Source organism: Mesitornis unicolor, unplaced genomic scaffold (genome assembly GCF_000695765.1).
Source record: "Mesitornis unicolor isolate BGI_N332 unplaced genomic scaffold, ASM69576v1 scaffold13874, whole genome shotgun sequence".
Classification (NCBI taxonomy): domain Eukaryota; kingdom Metazoa; phylum Chordata; class Aves; order Mesitornithiformes; family Mesitornithidae; genus Mesitornis; species Mesitornis unicolor.
The window spans coordinates 13,341-38,711 of record NW_010180893.1 but is presented as its reverse complement, the minus strand read 5'-3'; the positions used below and the strand labels follow the sequence as shown (position 1 = coordinate 38,711).

The following is a 25,371-nucleotide window of genomic DNA, read 5'->3' as shown; positions in this document are numbered from 1 at the left end:
GTAGAATCTTAATGGTATTTACTAGAGCTTTCTACTAGGTTTCAAATGTAAGAGTTTCTTTTAAGTTCAGAGTGAGGCAGAGAACCACTGGTAATTACTGTTCTTCTGTTTTGCTGCTATTCCTGAACTTCACCACCATCACTGTTATGTTATCAGGGCATCCTCTGTAAAAGGACTGCAGAACTATACTCTTTGCGCCGAAGTGTGGCTCATCCAAGCGTTCCTTGATGAACCGGACAGCTTCCTCGTTGCTGAAGGCATCCCACAGACCATCCGACGCCAAGATCATGAACTCTGGCTGCAGTTTGTCCAGGTCAAAGGTAAGAATATCGGGGTCGGGAATGACAACGTTCAGGTTCTTCAGAGGGTAATCTCCTAGCGAGCGGGACATGGCCAGGATCCCCTGAACGCGCCAGGAGCCATTAAAGCTGATAAAGCCACCTGGGGAGAAACACCAACACTTAAAGGCGTTCGTTTTGAAGTTCAAGCATTTCTCTGGCTTCCTGCCAGACCCACCCAAAAATTCATCCCACAGGGATACAGATGTTAGGTGTCTTAAAAAGCAGGAGAGGGCTTCAGTAAAACTCAGAGCGCTGCAGGGGAGAGCTGGATCGCAGCTGCTGACACAGCCGAAGCAGAGAAGTCAGGAATGGCTCTGCTTCAAACGATGCAGCTTCACGCTCTCCGCTCCCCCAGAGAGACCAACAACTTACTGAGCAGAGACTCCCGTCCTACACAACTTGCTGCTCAGAAAGCCCTGCGGCAATGTTAAGATAAAAATACTTTATATTCTTTATAGTCTTATAAATCTTACATATTATAAAATCTTTACATTCCCGTGTCAGTAAACACTTTGTTCTTCTGTGTAGTTCCCATTTTCCCCATTTCAGGAGATCTAAGAAGGAAACAACACCGAAAACACTGCAGCAGGACTTACACCTCACTTTTATGGCATAAAGGAAAGAAGCAAGTGCAAAAACATACACAGGCTCCTGTAGGAAACTGCCTTGAGTGAGATGTGGCAAAAAGGACCAGAAAACTGTTGTGAACAAACCAATTACAAAATTTTCCTTCAAGTCAGAAAAATGCAATGTGAGATCTGACTGAGTTTACCATCGCCAGGATGAAGGCCACTTCTAGGTAAAATATTCTTTTATGTAGAGGTTGGCTATAGTGAGGTACACTTTGCACTGCAAGCGATGACTCTGACCAGCCAGTGTCTGGCTGCCACGCAGGCTGCCTGTGCCAGGGAGGAAAAGAGGCACTGGTCAAGGTCAGAGAGTGAGATTTTGGCACCTTCCATCCCTGCGCATGCATCTGCGTGCCGCTGTCTGCACTGACTCACGGCAGCGTTCCTGTCACTTTAACACCAATGAAAAGTCACTTAATAACAAATTATTTGCAAACAGGAAACATTAAAATGTGTAACAAAATCAGGTGAACTGTCGTGTTTAGTATCTGCAAGCTGTCTGCTTCAGTGTTCTTACGAATGTCTGTGTTCTTGTAGTTACCAGAACATTTTCAGCTCTGCACTTCAGCCTCTGCATTATTTGTCAGTCACCTAAATCTGAAGATAGCATTTCCATTCCTGGGTGGCTGACCTCATCTGTAAATTCCTTCTGCTTTCAGGTGAAACTACACTGCATTCAAGGATTCATTGTTGCACACAACTTGAAACTTAATTTGTGTTTAAGCCACCAGAAACCAAACTTTTTAGCCAGGTGTTTTCATGAATACTTCTAAGGGAGGCTCCATTACGAAGATGTTTCCTTCCATAGTCAAAAAAAGGAAGGACGGGTGACCCTACTGCAGCTCCTCTCTACATGCGTGGTCAAACAAACCTCATTCGGCTGCTGCTGTGGGTTTTGAGGGCGCTGAATGTTACACAGCCACCTGCTCACCACCCCAGGGGTTTCTCATAAGCGATTAGGACTACAGTGACCAGAGTGTAATCGCGTGTACGTTTTGGAATGATGGGAAGCAAAGAGCAATGCAGAGGAGGCAGTTTGAAGCAGACATTCTGCACACACTTAGAGGACAGCAGTGCCTGCACTGGTTGCCGTGCTTGCAGAGGAGGCAGCCGATGCTGGGTCTCGTTGCAGCACGCTTACTCCAGCCTGTGCAGGTTGTGCTTACACGTGCAAAGTGACTTCTCGGTGCCGTTCTCATGTGGCACCTGGAACTGCCTACGGCACAAGCTGAGTTCCTGTGGTTTGCTGAAGCCTCTGTTGGCGCTTCTTATATTTTCTGTTATAAAGCCGTCCATACAGAATACAACAAAATGCTCATGGAAAAGCAAACACTCTGCAGTGCTGGCTGCCACTGGAGAAGAAAAGGCATTGATGAAACAGCAGCTTTTTGGCAACTGCACAAACATTTTGTATGTTAGCAAGAGCTGAGCTCAGAGGATTATGTTCAAGGTGAATTACTTAAATTTCTATCAGTGACAGTCACCTTGTGCCTCTACAACTGAGCATTTCTTCACAAGGCAAAACCATGGTTGCTTCCAGGCTGATCCTACAGGCACCGCTCCAGCTCCTGATCAGGAGACTCCCTGTGTTTTCTGGGGAATCCAGCATCCTTGGGGCGCAGGACGTGCATTCCCTGTCCCACGGGAACAGGTTGGAGCGGTGGGACCCTGTTTTCATTCAGCTGCGAGATGAGCGCAACCGCAGCGCTTGTGAGTGCATCAGCCAGCTTCGTGTGAAAACAACAGTCAGACTCGACCCAGACCCCGCAACTGGTGCCACTGACTGCACAGCCAAGCTGTGGAGCAGGTAGTTCCACAGGATGCAGCACCCCAGCTGAAAATCAAGGGCCCTGCCCCATTCTCTCAGCTGCTGCCTTTGCTTTTGGCATTTGGCTGCAGGCTGGGGTGTCAGTGGCCTCTCCAGCACTGCAGGAACCCCCACAAGAAACCTGAGCATTGGCTTCTGGGGCTTCAGGGTGAGAGCTGCTCGAGCCACATCAGGCTGAGAAAAGGAAACTTCTCTCCAGGTTGTGGGTTGAGTGAGGCTTTGCACACAGCTGCTGGGAGTGGGGAAAAGAGAGGGACTGGATTCACTGCCCATCCATCGACCGCCGGCAGCAGCGAGCAGAGAGGCTCCTCAACACCCACCACGGCAGTGAAAACTGACGGATTAGTTTGGACTTCTCATCGTGGTGTCAACGCCCTGCTGAAACACAGAGCGCAAATCACGCTCGTCTTCGAGCTGCTGTTTCAGGCTGCCTCAAATTGATTTCTATCTGACTGAGGTTTGAAGGATATTTTCTCAACCATGGCTATATGGATTTCACTTTTAAATGAAATCTAATCCTACTAACACAAATGTGCCGTCATTTTATAACTACCTACAGGGCACTTGATGGTGCTACGTGAAGTTGGAAAACCAAAATATAACGTAATGATGAGGTTATTGTCACTTTTTCGAGCTCTACGTGACAAGAAAGTATCCAGCTGGTGGAAAAAAGTGAGGTACTTCTGTCACAGTAGCGATGTAGGCTTGATAACTCAATTTGGGTGCTTTGCTTAAATTTTACACTTACTGTATGCAAAGAAGGGATGTGCAAAAACATAGAAGTGTCGGGCAGCAGTATAAACTGGATTGTATGTTTCCAACAGCACTACAAGGCCATATCAATCATGGTAATACAGGGGGGCAATAGGTAACAGAGAAGTGAATTCATTAATCACTAGGCTAGACAGAGTAATTCTTGCTTAGCTGCAGTTGCAACACTTTACATGTCTATTAAATTAATTTCTTCCTAAGTTGGAAATTCCTGCGAAAACCCAGGTTAATTTTACATGTCGCTGTGTTATAAAGCCTCACTTTTAGACAAATGAAATAATCAAATTATTTTTTGTCTCCAAACTGAAGACCTTCTCTGAATGAACAATTGCAGAGAGGGCGTGGGCTTGGCTAAGGAGGAAGCAATTTTACAGACAAATCTCCAGGTTTTATTGGCACATCCCCCAAGTCCTGAGTTGAAGCAAAGTGACACCAAGTTTTTCCTATTCCTTCTTAGGACCTGTGTACCTTTTCTTCCCCTTTGGTGAACACCCATGACCTCGGCTCCCTGCCTGGCAGCAGGAAGGGTCCCCACTGCTCTTAGGCCTTCTCGGTGATAAAAGCAAACCGAGAGGAAAGCGCATGTTGCGCATGTATGGGCATGAGCGTATTGATAACCTGTGGGCTTTAAAAATGTTTTATGCTCAGGGAAACACTTGTTATTTCCACTTTACAGATGAAGACGTGGAGGCAGAGAGGCAGCACATCTCTGGGGGCAATGCTCGTCGGTAGGTTTAACACAAACAAATAATTCGCTGCTGCAGGCTGCTGCGGGAGCCAAACCAGAAACGGGTTCAAAAGAGACTTTGACAAATTGGCTATTAAACTTGATGATCCAAATGTAACTTCTAGCCCGAGAGGTCGCTAAACTGACAAGTGATGAAAGCGGGAAAGACTTGTGTGGAAAGGTTTCTGTTTCTTATATTCTTTCCCTGTACTCTTACTACAATTTACAGGTTTGTGCTCATTGGCAGTCACTATATGGGAAGAAAAACTAGCTTTGATGAATTAGATTCATGCTCTGCTTATTTCAGGAACTAAATCTCACTCAGCTTCAGACCCAGCCTCTCACGTAAAGGTTTGGTGTGAAGAAGCCTGTAATTCTGCTGCTCCTGATTATTAAACTGCACCCTGTGGAGATCAGGGGCACTGGCCGGGACGGTCAAGTGGCTGTTGAGGATGGAGGCTGCTCTTCTTACCCTGACACTGGCTCATTAAGGGGTAGGTCAATCTGCTCCCGTTTCTGTCTGCACCATGACATCCCGCTGAAAAGCGCTGTATTAATAATGGAAGATTTTATCTGCTGATGCCCCAGTCTAGTACTTTTCAGTCTCTCTCAGGGGAAAAGTCTGTATTATTGACAGACTAGAGACAAAAAAACAGATAAATCTTTAATCCAAAGGCAAAACCAAAAACTGTTACAACTCACCAGCTCTTTTAATCCTCTTCCTCTCTTTCAGTTGGTAGGGCTTGTGATCGTGGGACAAGGGGATGGCGTTCCCATCCTTGTCACACAGGACTCCTCGCGAATCGCCAACGTTGGCCACGGTCAGTTCTTTATCTGACAACAGCGCGATCAAACAAGTTGTACCTGGAAAAAATAGAAGGGCATGGGAAACATACCAATTTTTTTTTAAAATATATATAAATGATGAGCAGGAAAATGTTCTCCCTATTAATAATGGTAGAGAGGGGCTGAAGTGGGAGGAGTGTATTCCAGTCTCCGGCTGACAGACGGCTTTTCCTGATGGGCAAGGAAAGTAATAGGAGAAAAGTACAAATTGGCCCCAGAGTTCACTCACAGCTTCTGTGAACTGAAACCACTGCACTGGACCATGCCTGGGTAAAACAGAGCACTCTCCCCTCACCCCCTCAAGAACTGAGCTCAGATTTTTCATCTGAAAGAGGAAAAGATTTGACATCTTTAATTAGTTTAACTTTTAAATGATGTAATTAGTCATTGACCACCGTATCCAACAGGCACGGTATTTGCTGGCTGAGGTGGCGGGAAAACATTGGAAAAACTGGCTGTTTTTCAAGTGAGAACACTATAGTTTTTATTTTCCTCATTTAAGTGGAACGAACGTGGAGTAAAGCAGAGCCCATTAAGACCATGCCTTTTTTGTATGTCTCCCTCCCAGTTAGTGCAAGCTGTATTCCAAACCACTCCAGCTACTACAAATATTCCCTGCACGGGGTCTGGACCAGATGTCACAGTTTCATTCATATTTTAGAACAGAAAGATGACAAGTGAGCTTTTAGACATACACTAACAAACATTAAAGGGAACACGCCCGGCACTCAGTTTAGATCACATGGCGCTGCTAAAACTTTACAAAAGGTATCCTCCAACAGTCAATAAAATGAACTCAATGGCTGCTTTTGTTTCCTTTTAGGTAGATGAGAGAAGCACATGGTTGAGTTTTCACCTCTGTTGTTAATTTACATCTGATTATACATAAAAAACCCAGGTGTGTCCATAGCTGGGGTGCTCTGGAAGAAGCACTCGGGGCCACCCTGCCTGTTGAAGGGCAATGAAACTCAACCAAGAAGCGGTGGCACAAAGCAACGCGTCCCTGCCCCTGCCTTTTTACCAGACAAAGATGCCGTTTTAATGATAATGCTGGCACCGGGGCACTGCAGCACTGTCTCCCACAGCAGCATCCTGACCCTGCTTTTGCTCCTGGGGAGCTATGTCAGGATTTATGTCCATGTTCTGGGCTCTTAAAGCTCAATTCTCACAGCTGCCGCTTGTTGCGTCGCTGTCCACATCCAGAGTTAAAACCTGCGTTTTGCTGTTCCCATGTCAGTAGTTGCATATCCCGTGACTGGTATAAATAAAACAGCCAGGAATAAAGAAGTTGTGTTTAGATGCACTGTGTTCTGAAGATTTATTTTTAACTTAATGGTCTGTCTTGCACTGCTCTAAACTAGACCTATTTTCTCACAAGACAGTCACATATATATATACATATATATATAATTTTTTTGCAATTGACTGACACATTGCAGACCTCAATGGATCTCGTTTCCCATTTGTAGCTAAAAACTCCTGCTAACTGCACTACTTAACAGCTCACCTAACAACAGGACATGCAGAGGAACCCGTTCACCAGCATCCCCAGCAAAATGAGCTCAAGAAACCTCTCCTCTGAAGGCTAAAGGAGATTGCCTGAGGGGTGTGGAGAAGGCTGTGCTGGATGCTGGCTGGGTGCCTGCCCTGTTTGGATGCACGTGTCCGGCCTCAGCACCCTGGTGAACAGAGCCCAGAGGACTTGGCAGTTCATGTACCAGTGTCCAAAACACAACGACAACAAAATAATAATGAAGGTACAAACTACCCCAGTGGGGTGCAGCTGCTCCTTTAAGCAGAACAAGATGGGATTTAGTATTTGAAGTCACCTCATTCTCTACCTGAACAAAAGCTAGAACTCTGCAGGTGCATAAAGCTCTTCTTCAGTGAGAAAATTATGGCAATGAACAGCACCCTCCCTTGCTTTTATTTATGAAACTTTCCTTAACGAGTGTTCAAGCTGCATCGTGCTGACAGGCTGCAAGAGACTAGGGGGTGCTACCTCTGCTGAAGCTGGTCTGACATTTCATCTAAATTTCAGAGAGAAGAGGAACAGCCGCCTTTGCACCTTGGGTTGAAAACAAACCCGGTGAGATGTAAAATGGGGGCAAAAATGAAAGCCCTGTTGGTTGGACCATGGAGCCAAAACCAACGGCAGAAGGGTCCCGCTGTGCTGCGGGACAGAGACCCACACACACTGTGCATGAGGCTGTGGACCTCGGAGATCCACCACCAGTGGTGCTGCTTGCTGGAGATCAGAGCTCCAGCTTTACCTCTGGCTGCCCTCTTGGCCTGACATTGGCATTTGTAAATTCACTGACACTCCAACGTTCATGACTGCTCTGCGGTTCGGCTTCCCCCTTCCCGTGACACCAGCACTGAGTGTATCTCCTATGGGCAGCAGTAAAAAGCACACGTTTCCTAGTCAGGAAAATAACTGCAAATAACATCATACAGCCGAGGTGTTTAGAAAGTAAAATACTTCACAAATACAGTCATTATCACCACCATTTATATAAAAATGATAATGTTGAACACAGTCGCCTTGGTTTTATGATCTGTGTGAATGAACGAGCGTCCGACACAGAGGATAATTTCCAAAGTGATTTAGGAAGGATCACTTGTTTCACGGTCCCTGACTGATGGCTGGGCTACCCTTAAGTCCCTGACCTCCCGCTACTGCCTGCCATTACATGAGAAAGCAAACTTATTTTACTTTGTTTTCTTTTCCATCTATTTTTATTTCTGTCATTTAACCTTGTGTAGAGTTAGAAAATACCACGCTCTTGTCAGCCGCCTCAGATTTAATGCAATTGCACAACGGAAAATTCCCAACATAAAGGGTCCAAAATTGAGAACACATGTTATATTAGTCCCTCGATGCAGCTGCCTGAATAATGCCCTGCTGAGCAGTTTACAAAGAAAATCACCAGAAAATTTAAAACCTGTGCTATATTGGCTGCAGAGATAGAGCTGGCTTTTTTGTTTGCCTTTCTTCTCAGTCAGGTAAGATTATTGGTGGTGTATTTTAGTATCAGACGAGGCACCTTGTAAAAGTCAAGGCCGCACCGGCTCTACCAGTTTCTAGATAACCACTTTCTGGAAAGGAGGAAAAGTCACCAGAGCGCAAACAAGACCTGATTAATACCTCCAAAGGCAGCAGAGAGCCCAGACACCACCCAGCTCACCCTGCAGCCCTGGACATCTCGTACCTTACATCTGGTGTCAAAAAATCCCGCGGATGCCTGGCTCCCGATCCCTGCTGGCGGGGCAGCGTGGGATGAGGACCAGAGCTCTTGGGCTCTGGATGGCCCAAGTTGGCCGAAATTCCCCCACTTGTCTCACCCTGCCCCATTAGCAATGGTGCAGTTAACCTCAGCCCCTCTTTGCTGAGTTTTCCTTGTTTTCCCAGTCTCTCATACCCCATGGGTTTCAGGCCAGCAGCACATGTAACCTCTCCCTTTCCTCTTCCCCCTCATCGCTCTCTTTGACCCAGAACTTTTGCCCCTCCCTTCATGAGGAATCACACCTGACCCTGCCCTATCTCAGGCTCTTAAGTGGCAAAAGCCCCCAGCCAAGGCTCTTCCTCCTGAGCACCTGTCCTCCCCTCACTGCCTTTTCCAGTCCTCCCCGACCTTTTCTGTCCCTCTTTGCACAGAGTCTCTCAGACAAAACTGAGAAATGAGACTTCCCCCTCCTATGTTTTAACCATCACTTCCCCATTTGCCCAACACGTGCTGCCTGCCATCAAGTCCAGAAGACTTCATTTTAACATTTTTCATTTGTTATCGCCTCATCTCTGCCCTTCTCTGGCTCTTTTCTTCTGCAGCGCATCTTTGTAATGCCCCTCTAAACAAACATCCTTACCCTTGATGATGTTTATGGCTACTGCTGCTTTCCTGTCTCACCTCTCAGCTCACTGAAGACACCATTTCAGTCACAGCCTGAGGTTTTCCTTCCCTCCAGCTCCACACTGCACCTCCTCCCACAGCCTCAGCCCCAGGCTCACCACCGAAACAGCTTCTCCGAGACCGTAATGGCGTTCCCCAGCCGCAGCGTGGACAGCGAGCTTTTCTCATCCCTCTGACCTGCCTCCAGCACAGCCAGCTCAGCGCTGCTTCTCAGCTGAAGGGACACTCTTCTCTCCTAGCTTTTTCCTTTGCTTCTCTAATCATGAGCATCTCTGAAGACCCCTTCATCTCTCTCCTCTCAACTCCAGACTCTGAGCAGACCCCAGTCCCCTCCACAGGCTGGCTCCTGTGGAACCCCATCATCAAACATCACCAACGCTTCCAGACCCCTGCTTCTCTACCCCAGAGAAGTCTCTTCTCTCAACTAAAAGCTCAAGCCTGTTTTCTTGGCAGATATTTACCCCAACACTTCCACTGATCATCTACTGCAGCCTATTTTGGATGAGGTGGAGGTGGGCTGCACTGGCTGTGCACGTGAAACTGCAAGGAAAAAGATCCGAGTAACCTGAATTAGAAAGGGAATATCCTGGGTACCTGGACCTGCACCATGTTCAGATGGACATGGCTTTCATAGGGTCAAACAGGAAGCTGGGGAAAATTTCTTCTTAGTGACTCCAAGTGGGATGGGAGGTTTAAATCAACCCATGCAACCACTTCTTGGCAAGTCTGGATCCCCTTTCACAGGCTGATGGAGCACAGCAGCGCTGCTGGGATGCCTGACCGCCGGCGAGAAGAGGTCTGCCATAGCTTTTGAGCAGAAATGCATTCAGAGTGACTGCAGGTCAAGAAATCCGGTACTTACTTGGCTGGACTGATTAAAAACAAACAAAAAACAACTCAAAAGAGCCCTTCCCGTCTTTTTTTGACAGTGCTCAAGCTTGAATTCACACAGTAATTAAGCAGGAGTGAGTATTTTCAAGGCCTTCAATAATCTCCAGAAGGGAACAGAATTACTCAGACAATGCAAAAAGCAGGATAAACAAAAACATGGATTTATGTTTACTCTCCACTAGCAACTCACACTGCATGCAGCTTCTTTCGCATTTATAGACTGTGCATTTCCACTTGCCTTACAGGGACTTTAAATCCTAAACAATAAGACCCAGTAGTTTGCAGGGCAGATGTGTGATGTTTTTATCATTAATACAGCCGCCCTCTGTGCCCATCTGCCTCAGCTCTTCCCGTCAAGACCAGCCACGCATCTCCTGAATTTCTGTTTTACATGCTCTGCACATACCCCTCAGGCAATGCAAATAAAACTTTGATTATAGCTGGTGGAATAGGCAAGACTGAGAAAAAACACCATGAGTAAGTATATGAGGGAGGGGAAGGGACTTTCTCGCTTCCCAGTTGCCAGGAACACAGATAAAAAGTGGTGTGAGGCCATCTAGATCATGAAACACCGCCTCTGTGTGCCCTCCAAGTGACCCACCAATTCTAATCCAAAGCCATAAAAATAAATCTAATTATCCACTGCTTATCTGTAAGACAAGCAACAATAAAACCCAGCAGCAGACATTCACATTTCATTCGTGCTACGTGCTACAAGCCCTTTCCTTGCTCCCCAAAGCACCGTGTCTGCACGGAAAAGGAGGGACAAATCGGGTATGGAAAACAACAGCTCTCCAGCCAAAATGAGCCTGAAAACCTGAACTGGGGCGGGATCACTGCAAAACCTTTCAACGACCTGCGCACCTCCTCCTCCGTTGGTTTCTAATCCAAGGTGCCATTTCTCACGTGCACTTTTGGCTTCTCTAATGACATCCAACCTTCATCAAAGATTTTGTGAAAAACCAAGCTAACTGTGCTCATCAGCACTTCTTCATCCTTTACTCCTTTATAGGTTACTGAAACGTTTAAACAGCTACTCCATTTCTTTCAGCAGAAGCTGCATAGATTAGAGAAAATACTGTTATAATCTCCAAAATACGCAATTTTAGCAAATTGCTGGGCCTGTGAATGAACGAACTGCTGATCGCTCACAGTACCTTTCAAAAGTACACATGCATTTTTAAAGTACCCACCTCCTTTTCCCCAAATGTCTTGCAAGATGCACGGGACTGAACAGCCTACAGACCACACGGGCACCCTCAGTGCTGGTGTTTCCTACGAATGAGCTGCACTTGCTCCACCTTTCTGGTAACAAAATTCTGCTGCAAAAGTCAGTTCCGCAGAGCACGAACCTAAAAATAATCACTCTGAAAGTTCAAGGTCTCATAATGCCTTAATCATCCCAACATAACGTTTTTTCCCCTAAAATTAAAAGAACTTCTTTTAAAATAGATTAAAAGAAACACCAGATTCTTATAAATATATAGAAATGACTTCAAATCTTTCTAAGATCGTAGCTTAATTTCCGTCATGAAACAATTCCTACCTGGCTGTATTCAGTACTGTTTTAAGATTTTGTATTCGAAACAGGGAACCATACTGCATTTCTATTTAGATCGAGCCTCTTTTCCTGTGTAATCAATGAGTATGCACATATAACTCAGTCCTGTGTATCATTAATTATATTCTATTCTTCATATACAGTGACTTGGGAGATACTTACAGCCTAACAAATTCACACAGATGTTCCGACTCAGCTCTGTAAAAATTACCTAAGAGTGTTTTCTAGGCAGGAAAACAAGAGCTGGAAGGGGGTTTTGTGCAGCAGGTAACCAGAGTTAATTACTGAAAAGCGGAAACCCTTTCGGGCAGCCTCTCCATCTTCCAGACTGCTCTGACACTGCCTCATCAATACCACCGTGGAAACGGGGAGTGCTCCCACCGTCTTGCTATCCTAGCGCCGTGTGATTTATTTCTTGTCCTTATGAAAAATAATCTCAGTACAGAGGGAATCTACATTTCAGTCCAGAAGCCCATTTCTTGGCATTGCTCCCGTATTTAGGTTCACCCGAGAACCCCACTCAGCCATTTAATACGCTAGAAATAGAAATATGCTGAAAACGCTCAGTTTTCTCTCATTAGAAATGTCTGTGTGTCACCAGGTTAATTAAAGTGTGGAAAACTATACATGCAATCTTCCTGACGCAATCATGGACGGGCTTGGGCGTTTTGCCGCAGTTCAACCTCCCATGCAGCCTTGCAGCAACACAAGAGAGAAAAACTGTGCTAAGGTCTGCACATGAGAGGATCAGAAATCTCTTGCTAATGCTTCCCTGTGAGCCACCAACATCCCCAGGATGAAGCTGGGCCTGGGTGCTCACTGCAACCCAAGCGAATAAGCTGCAAAGTCTGAATTCTTCTAAGAGCTCAGGAATTACACTACTTCCCGGCCCCCGATCTGCTGTTGAACGTGTTTTCTTCAATTCTTAGACCTCTACAGCAGAACTAAAATTTAGGGGCAATTGCATGTAACTTACCTCCTCTGAACTGGAGGTGTCCAAGCCCAGGACCAAAGCGGTGGCATTTCCATCGGGCCAAACACCGAGCGGCAGAGGAGCCAGAGGATATCACGCAAAATGCGCCTCTGTTAACAAAAGCTGCTCATCCCACAGCGCCCAGGACAAAGCTGTAACTTCTCCATTGGGAAAGATTGGGGTAGCCCCTCCAAATAACAATATCTTAACTTTTCTAAGGAAGAGCTGGATAAAAGTTTAAAACCAAATACAAGCTACTACAAGTTTTACAGCGAGACATGAGCAGTCTGCTTTGTTAAGATTTGTCCCAAATTCTGTGACCTGTAAGACACATCTTCCGTGGAGCCCTCAGAACAAAGCTTGGCATTGCCCATCACGGAAATACAGCAAATTTCAATGTAAAAAACGTCTGCAGAACTGATCACACACACACAAAAAAGGATTCCATCCTTTTAGCAGTTTCAGGCCAATAAACCCCTCCAGGAACACAGTGCCAAAGCTACAGGAGACGTTGTGTTTGTGACGCCAATTGGCTTTGAGGGAGCCAGTTTGGGCCTGACCTGCTGCAGGATCCGCCCTACGTTTTAAGCCAGGCAGAAGTCTGCGGGCGGCACAGGGACAGTCGATGCTCGGTGGTTTTAAGTGTCGGCAATAAGGTCAGTGATGCCGCTGCTCCACACGCCGCCCCGTGAGGTCTCATAACAGCACGACTGACCTTATCTAGTCAGAAAATGTTATCCTAGATGCTCAACAGGCTTTTATTAGCAGCGTTCAGCTGTAATGAGCTCTGTAATCACATGGGAAATTAGGAGCAAAGTGAAAGTCCCACTTGGAAAAAAAATAATCCACCAAATAAATTAAAAGCATCCAGTTTGTGCCGAGTCCTGTGACATCTCTGGCTTTGTCCCAGTCCTGCCTTAAAGGATCATGGCTGCAAAAAAACCCCAGGAACTGACCTGTGCTTTCCTGAGGTGCCTGAGCCATAAATACCAGACTTAAAGCAGCAGCTATAAATAAGGTGTCAGGGGGCAGGCACTAAACTGCACTCAGGACATAGAGTGAGCAAATCCTTCCCAAACAGCACAACCAACGGCAAGTTTAGAGATGCTGCGTGCATCTCCGCATCACTCAGCCTTAACGGGGGCCGTTCAAAAATCCCCACAGGGCTGACAGTTGTAACCAACAAATGGGTTTCACTATGGCTGCGTAATCCCTCAGCTCTTGGGGTCAGCTTTTACGACGGACTAGCACCCATCGGTGGCAGCACTGTCTATCAGGCTGCAGCTAATTTCGGGGAAGATGGCTGTAAATATCTGCCGTGCTCTCCAGCTGGCCCCGAGGCGCTGGCATGAGGGATCAGTGCCGTAACTCCTAAACAAATAAGAAACTTGCTAGTTAGAAACACGGGCAGAGCTGTAGAGCAAGGAGGTATTTAAGAGTTACCGATTCAGCGCCCAGGGTATATCACCAAATTACAAACACAAACACGTACCCTGGCCAAAGGGACTGTGATCTTATTTTCTATCTCCTGTGCTGGCAGCAGAGGGGGTGCAAGAGGAGGAAAAAAATGGATGAGGAGTGATAACGCACCAGAATTAAGGAGATTTGTGATTTATCTCGAGAGCCTCGCTCTGTCCCCACCCCTGTCACTATCCAATACACAAATTGCACTGATGCAGATTTTCCTGAGCTGTAAATTGAGGCTGGTTGGCCTGAGGAAGGGTGGCAGCTTAAATCAAGCTGGTGACTTTTCCCCTTTTCAGGTTAATCAAACTCAGGGCTCATAATCGTCCAATACTTGGCCAAAAGTCACCTTGAACTGTACTTTTTTCCTTCTCTATTTTCCAGCTGTATCTTCCAGTTCTCTGTATCAAACCCTACTTTGCCCATTTGCAAATGCAAAACCTCCCCATCTGCCAAACGTCTGTTTTTTTGGGGCAGAGCTGTCACCTCGGATCCTCCTTCTGAGTGAAAACAGCACAGTTTGGGGGAATTTTTGTGTAAGATCAGCAAATCCAACTGGCAGCTGGAGCCCAGGCAAGCGCCTTTCCAAGGTTACACACAGCAGCTGCAGCCCGTGATCCCACAGCTGCCTGGAAAAGATGCACATGGAAGGAGGTAAAAGCACCGATATTGCCGAAACTCAGCAGTTTTTGCTTGTTTGTGACCAACTTCTTTACCTTAATGATTATGGATAGGGTTTTTAAGAAAGCTTCACTTGAGAACACAAAGCCTCCTTTTGTTCCTGCTCCTTTTTCCTCCTACACCTCCCCATGTATAATTCAAGCACTGGGGAATAATGGAAGAGGCTAACAGTGATTGATTGTGGCGTGCAAGGCGGCTGTGCATGCAAAGCAGGGCTCAGCGTGAGCCGAACGCTGCTGCGACCGCGGAGAGCGCAAGGACAGAGGACACAAAGATGTGTGCAAGAGCGCAAGCGATCGCCAGATCGTATCGCAACTCCGTGCGTGTACACGTTCTTGACGTTATTACAACATACTTCCCTTCTCAATGATTCTCCTACTAAAATGTTTTCAAAAGAAGGCAAATATCAGCTTTTTGTACATAATGTGGTAAAACCATGCACAGCGAAACTGCAGATATTAATTCAACACTGAAATTTGGCAATCGTGGTCGTAATGAATGGTTTAGCAAAGATGCATGCAGTGATGATGCTCTGTCACTCCACCCTGCCACAGCAGTGCTGTTAATGCTTGTTCGGGTCACGATGCAAGAAAATTTAAGAAGAATCTCCAAAAGCTCTGTCAGGTCTGGAGGCAGAACAAACTTTGCTGCCTCTGCTGCTCCTCACAAGACCCTGCAGGTGTTTATCTCTGCATCCCTCAGCGGGTGACAAACCTCTGCCGAGATGGATGGCTTCCTTCCAGAGGCCTAGAACAGATGTTTGCTCTGCCCACACTGCATTTGCAGCAAGCCATGTCTTCAAATGTTATCTCTGTCTGGTATCTTTTTAATAAATAATCAAAAAATGAGATAAAACCACGCTCACATCTCTCTACTCATGCAGCACGTGTGTCTGAAACTGAGGAAGGACACGTGGCAGGGACCATCTCACACGACGGTGCACATCAGCTGAATCTACAGCTTTTCAGAGTAAAACTCACACAAACTTACGCAAAATAAACCTCATGTAATAGTTTGAATTCTCCAGAGCTTACCTACTCTTGTGTCTTTCATCAGGCCAAAGAGGGAAGATGGCAACCAGGTGGTGATAATGCAGTGTCGCTGAAAAACCCCTTTAAACCCTTTAAGAGGTTGGTGGAGCAACCTCTCCCGAATGCAGGAGACATCAAACCCCCCTTCTCAGGCACAAACCTGAACCACCTCTGTCGCAGCTCCTGACTGAAGTAAGCAAGCACCTAAAAGAAGTTTGTGCATTTAAGGTGCTTTCCAGATTTAACCAACAAGTACACAGAAAGGCAATGATCAGTCACTAATAATTAGTATTAAGACCATTAAATGGTTTAAAAAACATTTTCTATTCCACTTCTGAATCTCCGCACTCTGCAGGGCTGTGTTGGTTTCTTCTCTTTCTGCAGGACTTTGGTAATAGCAGAAATGTATTTTTTTTGATTGCTACACATGTACGAATACCAAACTGAGGAGTACAGAGCATTTCTACGGTAAGGCTGAACCAGCGACATACGCTTGAGTAAGAACAGAACGCTTCACATGACTGACTTACTAACCCCTAACTCACTGACACAGCCCTGCAGTCACCATTGCACCTCCACAGCACAGAGGTTTCACCAAATATACACAAATGTATTAGTTGTTTTTTTTTTACCAAAGACACAGATATATTTACCAAATACCCTGAACTGTTAGCATTTACATCGGTTCTTTAAAATCGACTGCTAGCTGATCAATTTAAATAGCTAAATACCGACTTCAAAGATTGATGAGGAAGTGCAGAACGTTTCACAGGCAAGTAGGCACCTGTCAAAATGCTATTTCTGCTCCGAGCTTCTGCTGAAAGGTTGCAATTATACGAATAATGAAGAATTATTTTAACGGAGCAAAAAAATACAACACGCTTGGGCTGGCTTAAATACACGTCTGCTGTTTACAAACACTGCCGATACTTTAGAAAGCTGGAAGACCACAAGGTAGGAAAATAGAGTCTGGCACGGTTTGCATCGAAGCTACACCCTGAAATGCAATTTAAATGGTTTTATGCATACACCTATTTAAGCTGGAGTTGCCCACCTGTATTTTACCTGTGAGCTAATTCACAGCCAACGGAAAAGTGCCGGCACGTTTCGGATGTGACTCTTCACGTACCAAAGTGGATGCTTAAAATAAGCAGCAGAAATGCTGTTTTTTTTTCCAGTGGCTATGGAAGAGGTCTAGAAAAGCTGCCCTGAATGGGGATGTCTATAAAGCAGACACTGAAATGTAAAAGAAACCAACTCTGCCCTCGGTGACTGCTCTGTGATTTCTGCTGTAGGTACAGGTCCTCTGCAGAAAAACAGAGAGCTGGTTCGCAGTGACCAAGTTTAACGTGTAGCTTTATGGTGGAAAAGAAATCAAATATGCCAAAGACAGTGCTGGGTGTAAGGTGGAGATTAAGTAAATTCAGCAGTAATCATCTGGTTATAAAGAGTAAAACTTATACTGTATTGTTTGGAAAAAGCACAACACTGAATTCTGACCGCAGCAATCAAAGACTCAGAGAAGGGAGGTGTTTAAGTGCAGAGCCACAAAGATGATGGAGGGAGAGGAGCCATCGCCCTTATGAGGAGCAGCTGAGGGAGCTGGGTCTCTTTAGCTTGGAGCAGAGGAGACTGAGGGGTGACCTCATTCATGTTTATAAATTTGGAAAGGGCGAGTGTCAGGAGGAAGGAGCCAGGCTCTGCTCTGGGATGTCCAGTGACAGGACAAGGGGCAATGGTCCCAAGCTGGAGCACAGGAGGTTCAACCTGAACATGAGGACAAACTTTTTCACTTGAGGGTGCCAGAGCATGGCCCAGGCTGCCCAGAGAGGTTGTGGAGTCTCCTTCTCTGCAGACATTCAAAACCCGCCTGGCCGTGTTCCTGTGTGACCTGGTCTGGTGATCCTGCTCTGGCAGGGGTTGGACTGGATGATTTTTCGAGGTCCCTTCCAACTCCTAATATTCTGTGATTCTGTGATTCTGTTTCACATCACATTCTTGAGATCAAATACCTAAAAATCATCTAAAATCCTGACCTGGGGAGAAAGCCACCACTCGCAGTGGCCGGCAGGCCACTGATTATTTTCCTTTTTTCAGAAGGAAGCCCCCGGCATGACAACAAACATCGCCCAACACACTCGAGTGCTGTTAGCTGCACAACTGCTGGGTCAGTGGGCTTGTGACAAACCCGAAAATAAATGTCCTGGTCTGCTGCTCCCTGGTCAAGGGCTGCTCACCACAGCATGCAGAAAACCTTACCAGCAACATTCCTTCAGATACGAGAAACACTCCACAGCTCTCCGATTTGTGTTCTTGCATATTCTGTGCAACCCATTGCCTTTGCAACTTTGATCTTTATCGTGTTTAGTGCACAACTTTCCTTCCTGCTCTTTAAATCCCCCCTAAAAATTTACACAAAGCTTTCCAACCAGCTTTTAGGCTCAAGTAATTCCATTTCAGTATTAGGTGTTCTTGCAGGACCATTATCACTGGATAACTGAGAGATTACAGATGTCTGCTCTTCCCAACCCATCAGCAGAGCACTCCCGTACCCTGCCTCACTGGTAATGGCTGTAGCCAAGACTGAACGAGAAATATTCCTGAGAATCCTTGCCAGGACAAGGATCTGAACGTCTGACGAGTCACCACTATTCAAAGTGTGGTGACTGAGCCCTGTGTGAAAAGGGCATCTCAAAAAACACCTATCAAAAGCATGGTCCAAGGAATCTCTAAGACAAACTTTTTGTTTTCATTTTAGAGAAGGTGGACACAGCAAACCCAACAGATTTCTTTCTGCATTTTTACTGGGTTACTGCTGAGCAAAAGCCACCTTGAGATAAATATCACAGCACAGATAGCTCTATCTTCACTACAATGGAGTGTAATGATGAGTTTACCCGGATTTTCCCCAGCAAAACATTTATTATCCCAAATTATGGGATATATTTCTGCGCATTTTTACTGCTTTAATTTTCTCATTTTCTCCTTGCAGACCCTTTTTCTGAGGGCAAACTCCTGCCTGCACTGCCCGAAAGGGAGCACTGCAATTGAAAAAAGCGGCGGCACTGCCCCTCGATGATTTTCCCAGTGCGACCACACTAGCATGGACATTGTTTGTGTGAAGCAGATGGATTTGCCAACCTCTTGGGCTGATGTTTAATCTTGGATATTTTTGCTTTTATGCACTTTTGCCAGAAACAGAAACTGCTCACGGGACAGGATCTACGCTGGGCTGCAGTCCTGCCCTTGGAATGAAGATCCGAGCCGTGGATTTACGCTCGGAACTGGTTTTCACAGCTGCAGACACTGGAGAAACCAGACTCAGCCTTCTGCAGAGCACAGAACTCCAGGCTGAATACGAGGAGCTGATTTAATTCCTTACCGATTCATTCTGTACCAAGTGGAGATGGCAGTGAGGAGTGGAGCAGGAGTGGAGCCTGTGCTGAAGGACCCTGTGACGCCCAGGGAGAGCAGAGCACCTGGGGATGGTTGGGGAAGGCAGAGCACAAACTCTCCTCTCATCTGGAGACAAAGTGCAGTACGCTGCAGTGCTAAGGGCCACACGTTATCTCAGCAGAAAATACCTTTCTTTGCTAAAATTGGAGCATTCAGGCAAATTGGGACGTGGACTGCTAGCATAAAAACTCGTGTTAAGAAACACTGCAGTACTCTCAAGCAATGGTGCACATCAACGGTAGCTACAAGTTTTCAGATGAAATCTAACGCAAACTGCATCTGTGGGGAGAGGCGCACAGGGTCCGGCCAGGCACGAGCTTCTGGCCCCCACGGGAGGACGCATGAAGAGGAGCCACCCACTTTCCTTGCAGGTGGCTCCAGGAAACACAGGGCACCCTGGCAAATATTAGCTCAGAGAACACGTTTTGGGCTGACATCTGGCTCTGGATACAGTGCCTAAATATCAATATCTCTCATGGCTGCTTCACAGCACGGAAAAATGAAATTAATCTTTTTTGTCACACAGTAATGAAACTCAATTTCCACAGGACTCTGGGGGAGAAGGGCCATCCGTTAAAGAAAAACCTATTGACTGCAGTACAAAAACACCACCAGAATCTCCTAGCAGGCTTTGGCCACCTGGCACACCTGAGCGAAACGCCAAAGTGCCTCTAAACATCCTGAATTTGTATTTGTGCAGAGCAGTCACTGACCACCCCGGATGTTCAGAGATGCTGTAAACCGCAGGAATAGGATTAACATCCAATAACGCTTCGGCAGGAAAAAATATTCTTGCACAAAATTAACCCAGCCTTAGCTAGTCAAGAATGCCACTTTTTAACCTAAGGGATTTAAAGATTATGAGAGGATTTGTACCCATCTGTCACTTTTGGCCTGCTTTCATTTTCTAAAGCTTCCTGAGTCAAACTTCACTACAAATCTTGTCAACATTTGACTATTTTTAGATGAACTCACTTTGGTAGCTCTGATATACTGACTCCTAAAGGGAGAGATTTACCAAAAGAGGCACTGGGACGTCGAGTCTGAAGCTGCACATTATTAAATATTGCATGCTGCCAGAAAAGCCAAATTAACATGCAAAATGGTACCAGAAGCCCAAGCCATTTCTGTGCAGTTCTGTTTTATTCTGGCAAACGGATGCAGCTGAATTCTGTCTGTTTTGGGAGACATCCCTGGGATGAGGGGAGGCAGCTCTGCGAACCCTCGGAAAACAGCCCTTCCCAGGGATGGGAAAAGTTTCCTGGATGGAAGAGGTGTGCTCCCCTGCTGTGGAAGTGCTCCTGTGGGTGCAGCACCCTGCTGCAGCCGGCTCCTGACCCCGTGTACCGCGTACCTTCAACATTTCACCCTCTGGTTCCTGGCTGACGTGCGGCAGAACTCCACCTGCCCACCATCACAGAAATTAAACCCCTGACGCCGCTCTCCAGGCCGGGTTTTGTTGATGTTCTCACGTAATCTCCTGCCAGACAAAGTCATATTTTCGCCTTATCTCACAATTGCTTTTATTTTCACCATTTTGATTTTTAAAGATCCCCTTCTTAACTTGTTTTATGTACCAGCAGCAGCTTGATCTTCTCGTTAAATTGACTCTGCTATGGAAAAGCACTAATAAAAGAAAACTGTCTGGTGACACAACTGCTCGGGAGCTGGAGCGCTCGGGTTTGCAAACAGCTGCCGCAATTATATTTAACTGCCCGTTTTCTGTGCTTTGCTCACAATCAGATGGTACCTCAAGAGCAGGTAGCACCATTTCTGCTTCTGTAGGAAACAAGTGACATGATTAGAATGACGAGCGGGCCCCGTCTCTGCGTTTTAATCTCTAGAGGTGTCTCTACCGGATTGGGAAGCTGAAATTCTGGCTTTTTATTGACAGCAAACTGCGCTCTCTCTCTCTGCTCTGAATGTGTGCATATGATGGGACTTTTCTGAACTAGTTATTTATGTAGCTTCTCATTTCCACAAGATTGTTTTATTGCACGATATAAATCCTCAAATGTGTGTTTCAGGCAGTTTCAATCTTTATTTTCTCTGTGCAAACATACAGTTTTCAATAAAGGAAAATGCTTGCTTTTTCTTTTGACAGGAGTCAGTAATTTCCTCCTCTGCGTTTTTTCCTGCCTAACAAACTTCTATCCATCAAAATGATTGGAGAGATGAAGTGACCAAACCATGGAGAAAGATTTACATGATTCATTGGACTGCTAAACCCTGCGTTAAAAAAGACAAACAAAAGCAACTGAAAGCAACCACTTTTGAGCTTATTTTTTATGCATCATTAGAAACAGGCCACAAATATCCCGTGCCCTCATTTTAACTCTGTCCTTCGAGAACTCCTATGACTCCGAGCTCCTTAAGTACGTGAGGTGTCGTATGCAAAATGGCACCATACAGGGCTCAAAAGCATCCAAGATCAAAGCAGTTTAAGAGAAGCAGGCTTATTTATTGGGTGAGCACGTGCATATAATTGATAAAGTAACAGAGCATTGTAATTACTCAAAGTTACTGAAGCTCCAGCTCTGTAAGTACCCAGAACGCGCAGTCTGCAAAAGGCATTTTAAGTTGCTCGAGCGCCTTCGAGATCAAAGTAGCTGAAGAGGATGGTATTGCCAGCGAGTGGGAGGCTGAGTAGGAGTCTGAACACAGTTGACAAGTAGTCTGAGCATTTTAAGTACTTCAGGGGACTGCAACATAAGTACAAAGTAACAGGACAAAATAACACCAGCTTGTCAGTGCTTGGTTCTCCAGAGCTAGGCTAGCAACGAGAAACTATGATGATGATGATGATGATGATGATGATGGTAATTTTAGCAGGGTGCCACCCAACCAAACAAAAGAGCCAACCATTTGAGCCCGCGTCTGGCGAACACCATCTAAACAGAATGAAAAGCCCAGTTATGAGTTAGAGGCTAAAAGAGCTGGAAGGGAAACCTGGAGCTAAGCTCAGCATAGTTCCTCAAGGGCACCATGGTGCCAGATATGGCCAGGGGAATAATGGGATAAGAAAGTGCCACCAGGGATTAAGAAAAAAAACCCCAAATGAGGACATACTAACTATAAACTCTCTTTCTGTACAAGGCTGCCTGAGGCTGGTTGGTAGGGCTGCGGATTAAAGGAGCTGGTGTTGCAGGCACGAGTGGTTCACATGAACTGGAGAAAAAGAGAGCAGAGCCTCTGCTGCTGCTCCTCGGGGAGCGCAGGGAGCCAGGCGTGCACACAGCAAGTGGGGAAAACACACGGCTGGTCCACAGGGACCTCCACACGCACTGCCAGGCCGCTCGCTGCCATGAATACCAATGCAGCAGTAAAACGATGAACTGTTAATTTTCTTTACTAGGTTGCTTAGTTATTTTCAATTTATCTAAACACTGAGAAACTTGGAAAGATTCCGGGAAGCAGGCAAACAGCAGATACGGGTGGCTATTCTGCAAGATCAGGGAAAAACATTAATACATTAATTTTGCTTTCCTCTGTAACTGTACAGAAGACCACGCATTAGGACAACTCTGTGGAGGATCTAATAGCTGGAAGACATTTCGAACTACTTTAAAACCAAATGCTAGTAAAAAGTATGAGCTATAACTAAGGAAACTCCAATTTATTAAGGCCTAAATATAAAAACTGAAAATCCCTAGAACTGCTCTGTTAAAATGCTTCCAACCCTCTAAATATTATCTGGTTTTCGCTACCTACAAGCATCATGTCACATTTAAAAATCCCATTCTGTGACTATCCAGTACACTCCAAGTCAGGTGAACCCAAAACTAAGCTAGCAGTGAAGGAGAAACCAGCAGAGACCAGGTCGTACCACTTGCAGAGCCAATGAGGAGCCAGGCCAGATCGGTCAACACCAGGGCATTACAAAGGACAAAGCGCTGTCAGAAAAATAACTCCCTTCCAGCTAGTTAGCATTCAGTCTCTGAAGTGGAAAATTGTCTATCTCAACTTGATTTTAGGAGAAGGAAACAGTTCACTGAGTCACCTCATACCTTCGAGGACAAAGTTCAACTTGCCAGCACAAGCACCAGTATTCGGGAGAAAGACTGCAAGCAAGCCATTTTTTCCCCGTAAAATCTAAGAAAGAAACATAAACGTACCTGCTTCATCATAGGATACGGTCAATTTTTCCAGCATTTCTCGATCAATCGATAAAATCTGCTGTTCCAGGATGGTTTGGTAAGACAGCACACTGTTCTCCTTGTCCTTCTCATAGTCTTGAAGATGCTGTTTCAGGACTTCAGGCAGGCGGGACTTCACGTATTCTGCTGCTGACTACGCAGAAAAGAGGCAAACGTTTAATTATTACATCTTCTTTTGAAAAGCTTCATGCATACCCACAGCAATTTTTTTTAAATTGAAAACATTTGAAATGTAACTCTTTACAATAAACCACTCTTAATGCTACTAAGTCTATGGTGCAAAATCCACAGGTCACTTCTCCACCAAAATGATCCCTGCCTGCCCAAAGCTTCCCAGGAGCCAGGGATGTAACGGACCAAATTCCCCCGAGCTGCGGCATAACTCACTCTTAACAGGGAGTCTATGGCAGCCCAGAAAGAGTTACCCACGCTGGCCTACACACGTACCACAACAGCCCAACTCCTTCATCGTTATGAAATATATTGTCTTTATTCTAAATTTTAAAATACGAAGTGACAGAGTGGAATCACTTCGCCTGCTACCGATACACAACAGGGAGCCAGAAGTGACACTTTAACAGCATTAAAAAATGACATCTATAGATGCATCCACACACAGAAAATTCTTTTACATTTTTTTTTCTCTGACAGTCAAGGCCATAAGGAAACAGGAATTAACACAAGGTGGCATGGTTGGACCGATGTTACGGAGCCTCGTGCAAAAACGTAACTGGTAGTAACTAAGAAGAGCATCTGTGTCTGGAGAGGTGTCGGTGCCCAGGGTCCCTGCCACCACTGAACAGCTCTGTCCTTCGGGGGCTCGGGCTCAGGCACCTGGTGGGATCCAAACACAGACAGGCTTTTGGGTTTTTAAGCATTAGCACCCCTCTCCTGCAAGTACTGCACTGCTGCTATAAGAGGGAACAGAAAGTCTCTCTTTCTGGCATAGGTTTGGGGTTTGTTTTCTTTGCTTTTCTATCTCTGATATAAACGTAACTGGAAAAGGAAGATGGAGCAAAGGCTGCTGCCCAGTGCTCCAGCTTTCCTGTCAACCAAAGGAGAAAAATAAATGTAAACAAAGTTATATTATTTCAGGCCTGGGACTGACCAGAAGTTACTTCTACTCAGCAACAGGCTCCTCCTGGGTTTATATTTAGTTTTCCAAAGTCAATTGCCTATTAAATTGCAACCTTAAAATACCACTGAAGTTGTGCTCAATTTTTCTGCAAGCTAGGCCATGTGAGACCAACTAAATTATTCTAGGAAAACTAAACAAACTCTCCACATGAGTGCAGCATATTTAATGTTACATTTTAATGGTGATTTTCTTCCAAGGGAAGGCCAACAGACACACTGTATTCTCATTATTTCAGTTCAGGCGTTGGTGTTGAATGTTTCCTTTGAGAAGAGGTTTTACTCTGTGGGGAGGTGGTGCTGTGGTGGTGGTATTTTTGTGCTCTCCTAAGGCAGCAACTCTAAAGAGCAGAAAACAAAGACTTTATAAATATTTATTTTCTGAAATGCATCTTGTGCCAACCGTGCGAATACTGGTAATAAGGTAAAATGGTATTGGTAATAAGGAAAAATACCCATCCCGCCCCAAAGATCTTGCAGCCCAAGTGACAGTCAAGAGTCAGATGGGCACAAGCAGCTGGGAAGACCATTGGGACCATCAGCTGGAGGGCGGACGGCTTCACAAGCCACATGCAGCCCCATTGTCAAGTGTCTGCACAGGCATCGAGGCGACGATGGCACCGATTTCCTGCGTGATCCCATAGGTGGGCTTTTTCCCACCACCGAAACCCAAGACTCCTGCTTAGCCCACTGCCTTTCACATTACATGGGGATGTCATTAAAGATTTAAACGGCAAAGCAACGGTGGAACCGATACAAACGCCTCTCCTTTTCCAGCAAGAAAGGTGATCAGCCACATCTGAGTAATTACATCCCTATCCGCACTGCAGCCACGAGACAGAGAGCACTATGTCCTGTTCAGTACAAAAGTAATTTTATCTTGGTTTTAAAAAGTCACTGCCAGTACCTGAAATGCTAAAAAAGAAAGAGTGCGAGGCTGTGAGTGTGTGTGTTAATGCACGTGCCCGGT

At 45.7% G+C, this 25,371-nt stretch overlaps 1 protein-coding gene across 1 annotated transcript; it reads right to left on the bottom strand.

Annotated features, from left to right (window-relative positions):
* Positions 1-94: 94 nt before the first annotated feature.
* On the bottom strand, positions 95-24,973 carry PPM1L (protein phosphatase, Mg2+/Mn2+ dependent, 1L). Its single transcript, XM_010183240.1, has 4 exons — positions 24,857-24,973; positions 23,226-23,400; positions 4,999-5,160; positions 95-441 (listed from the first exon to the last, which is right to left on the bottom strand). The coding sequence occupies exons 1-4, from the start codon at positions 24,971-24,973 to the stop codon at positions 95-97; spliced, it is 801 nt and encodes a 266-aa protein (XP_010181542.1).
* Positions 24,974-25,371: the final 398 nt, after the last annotated feature.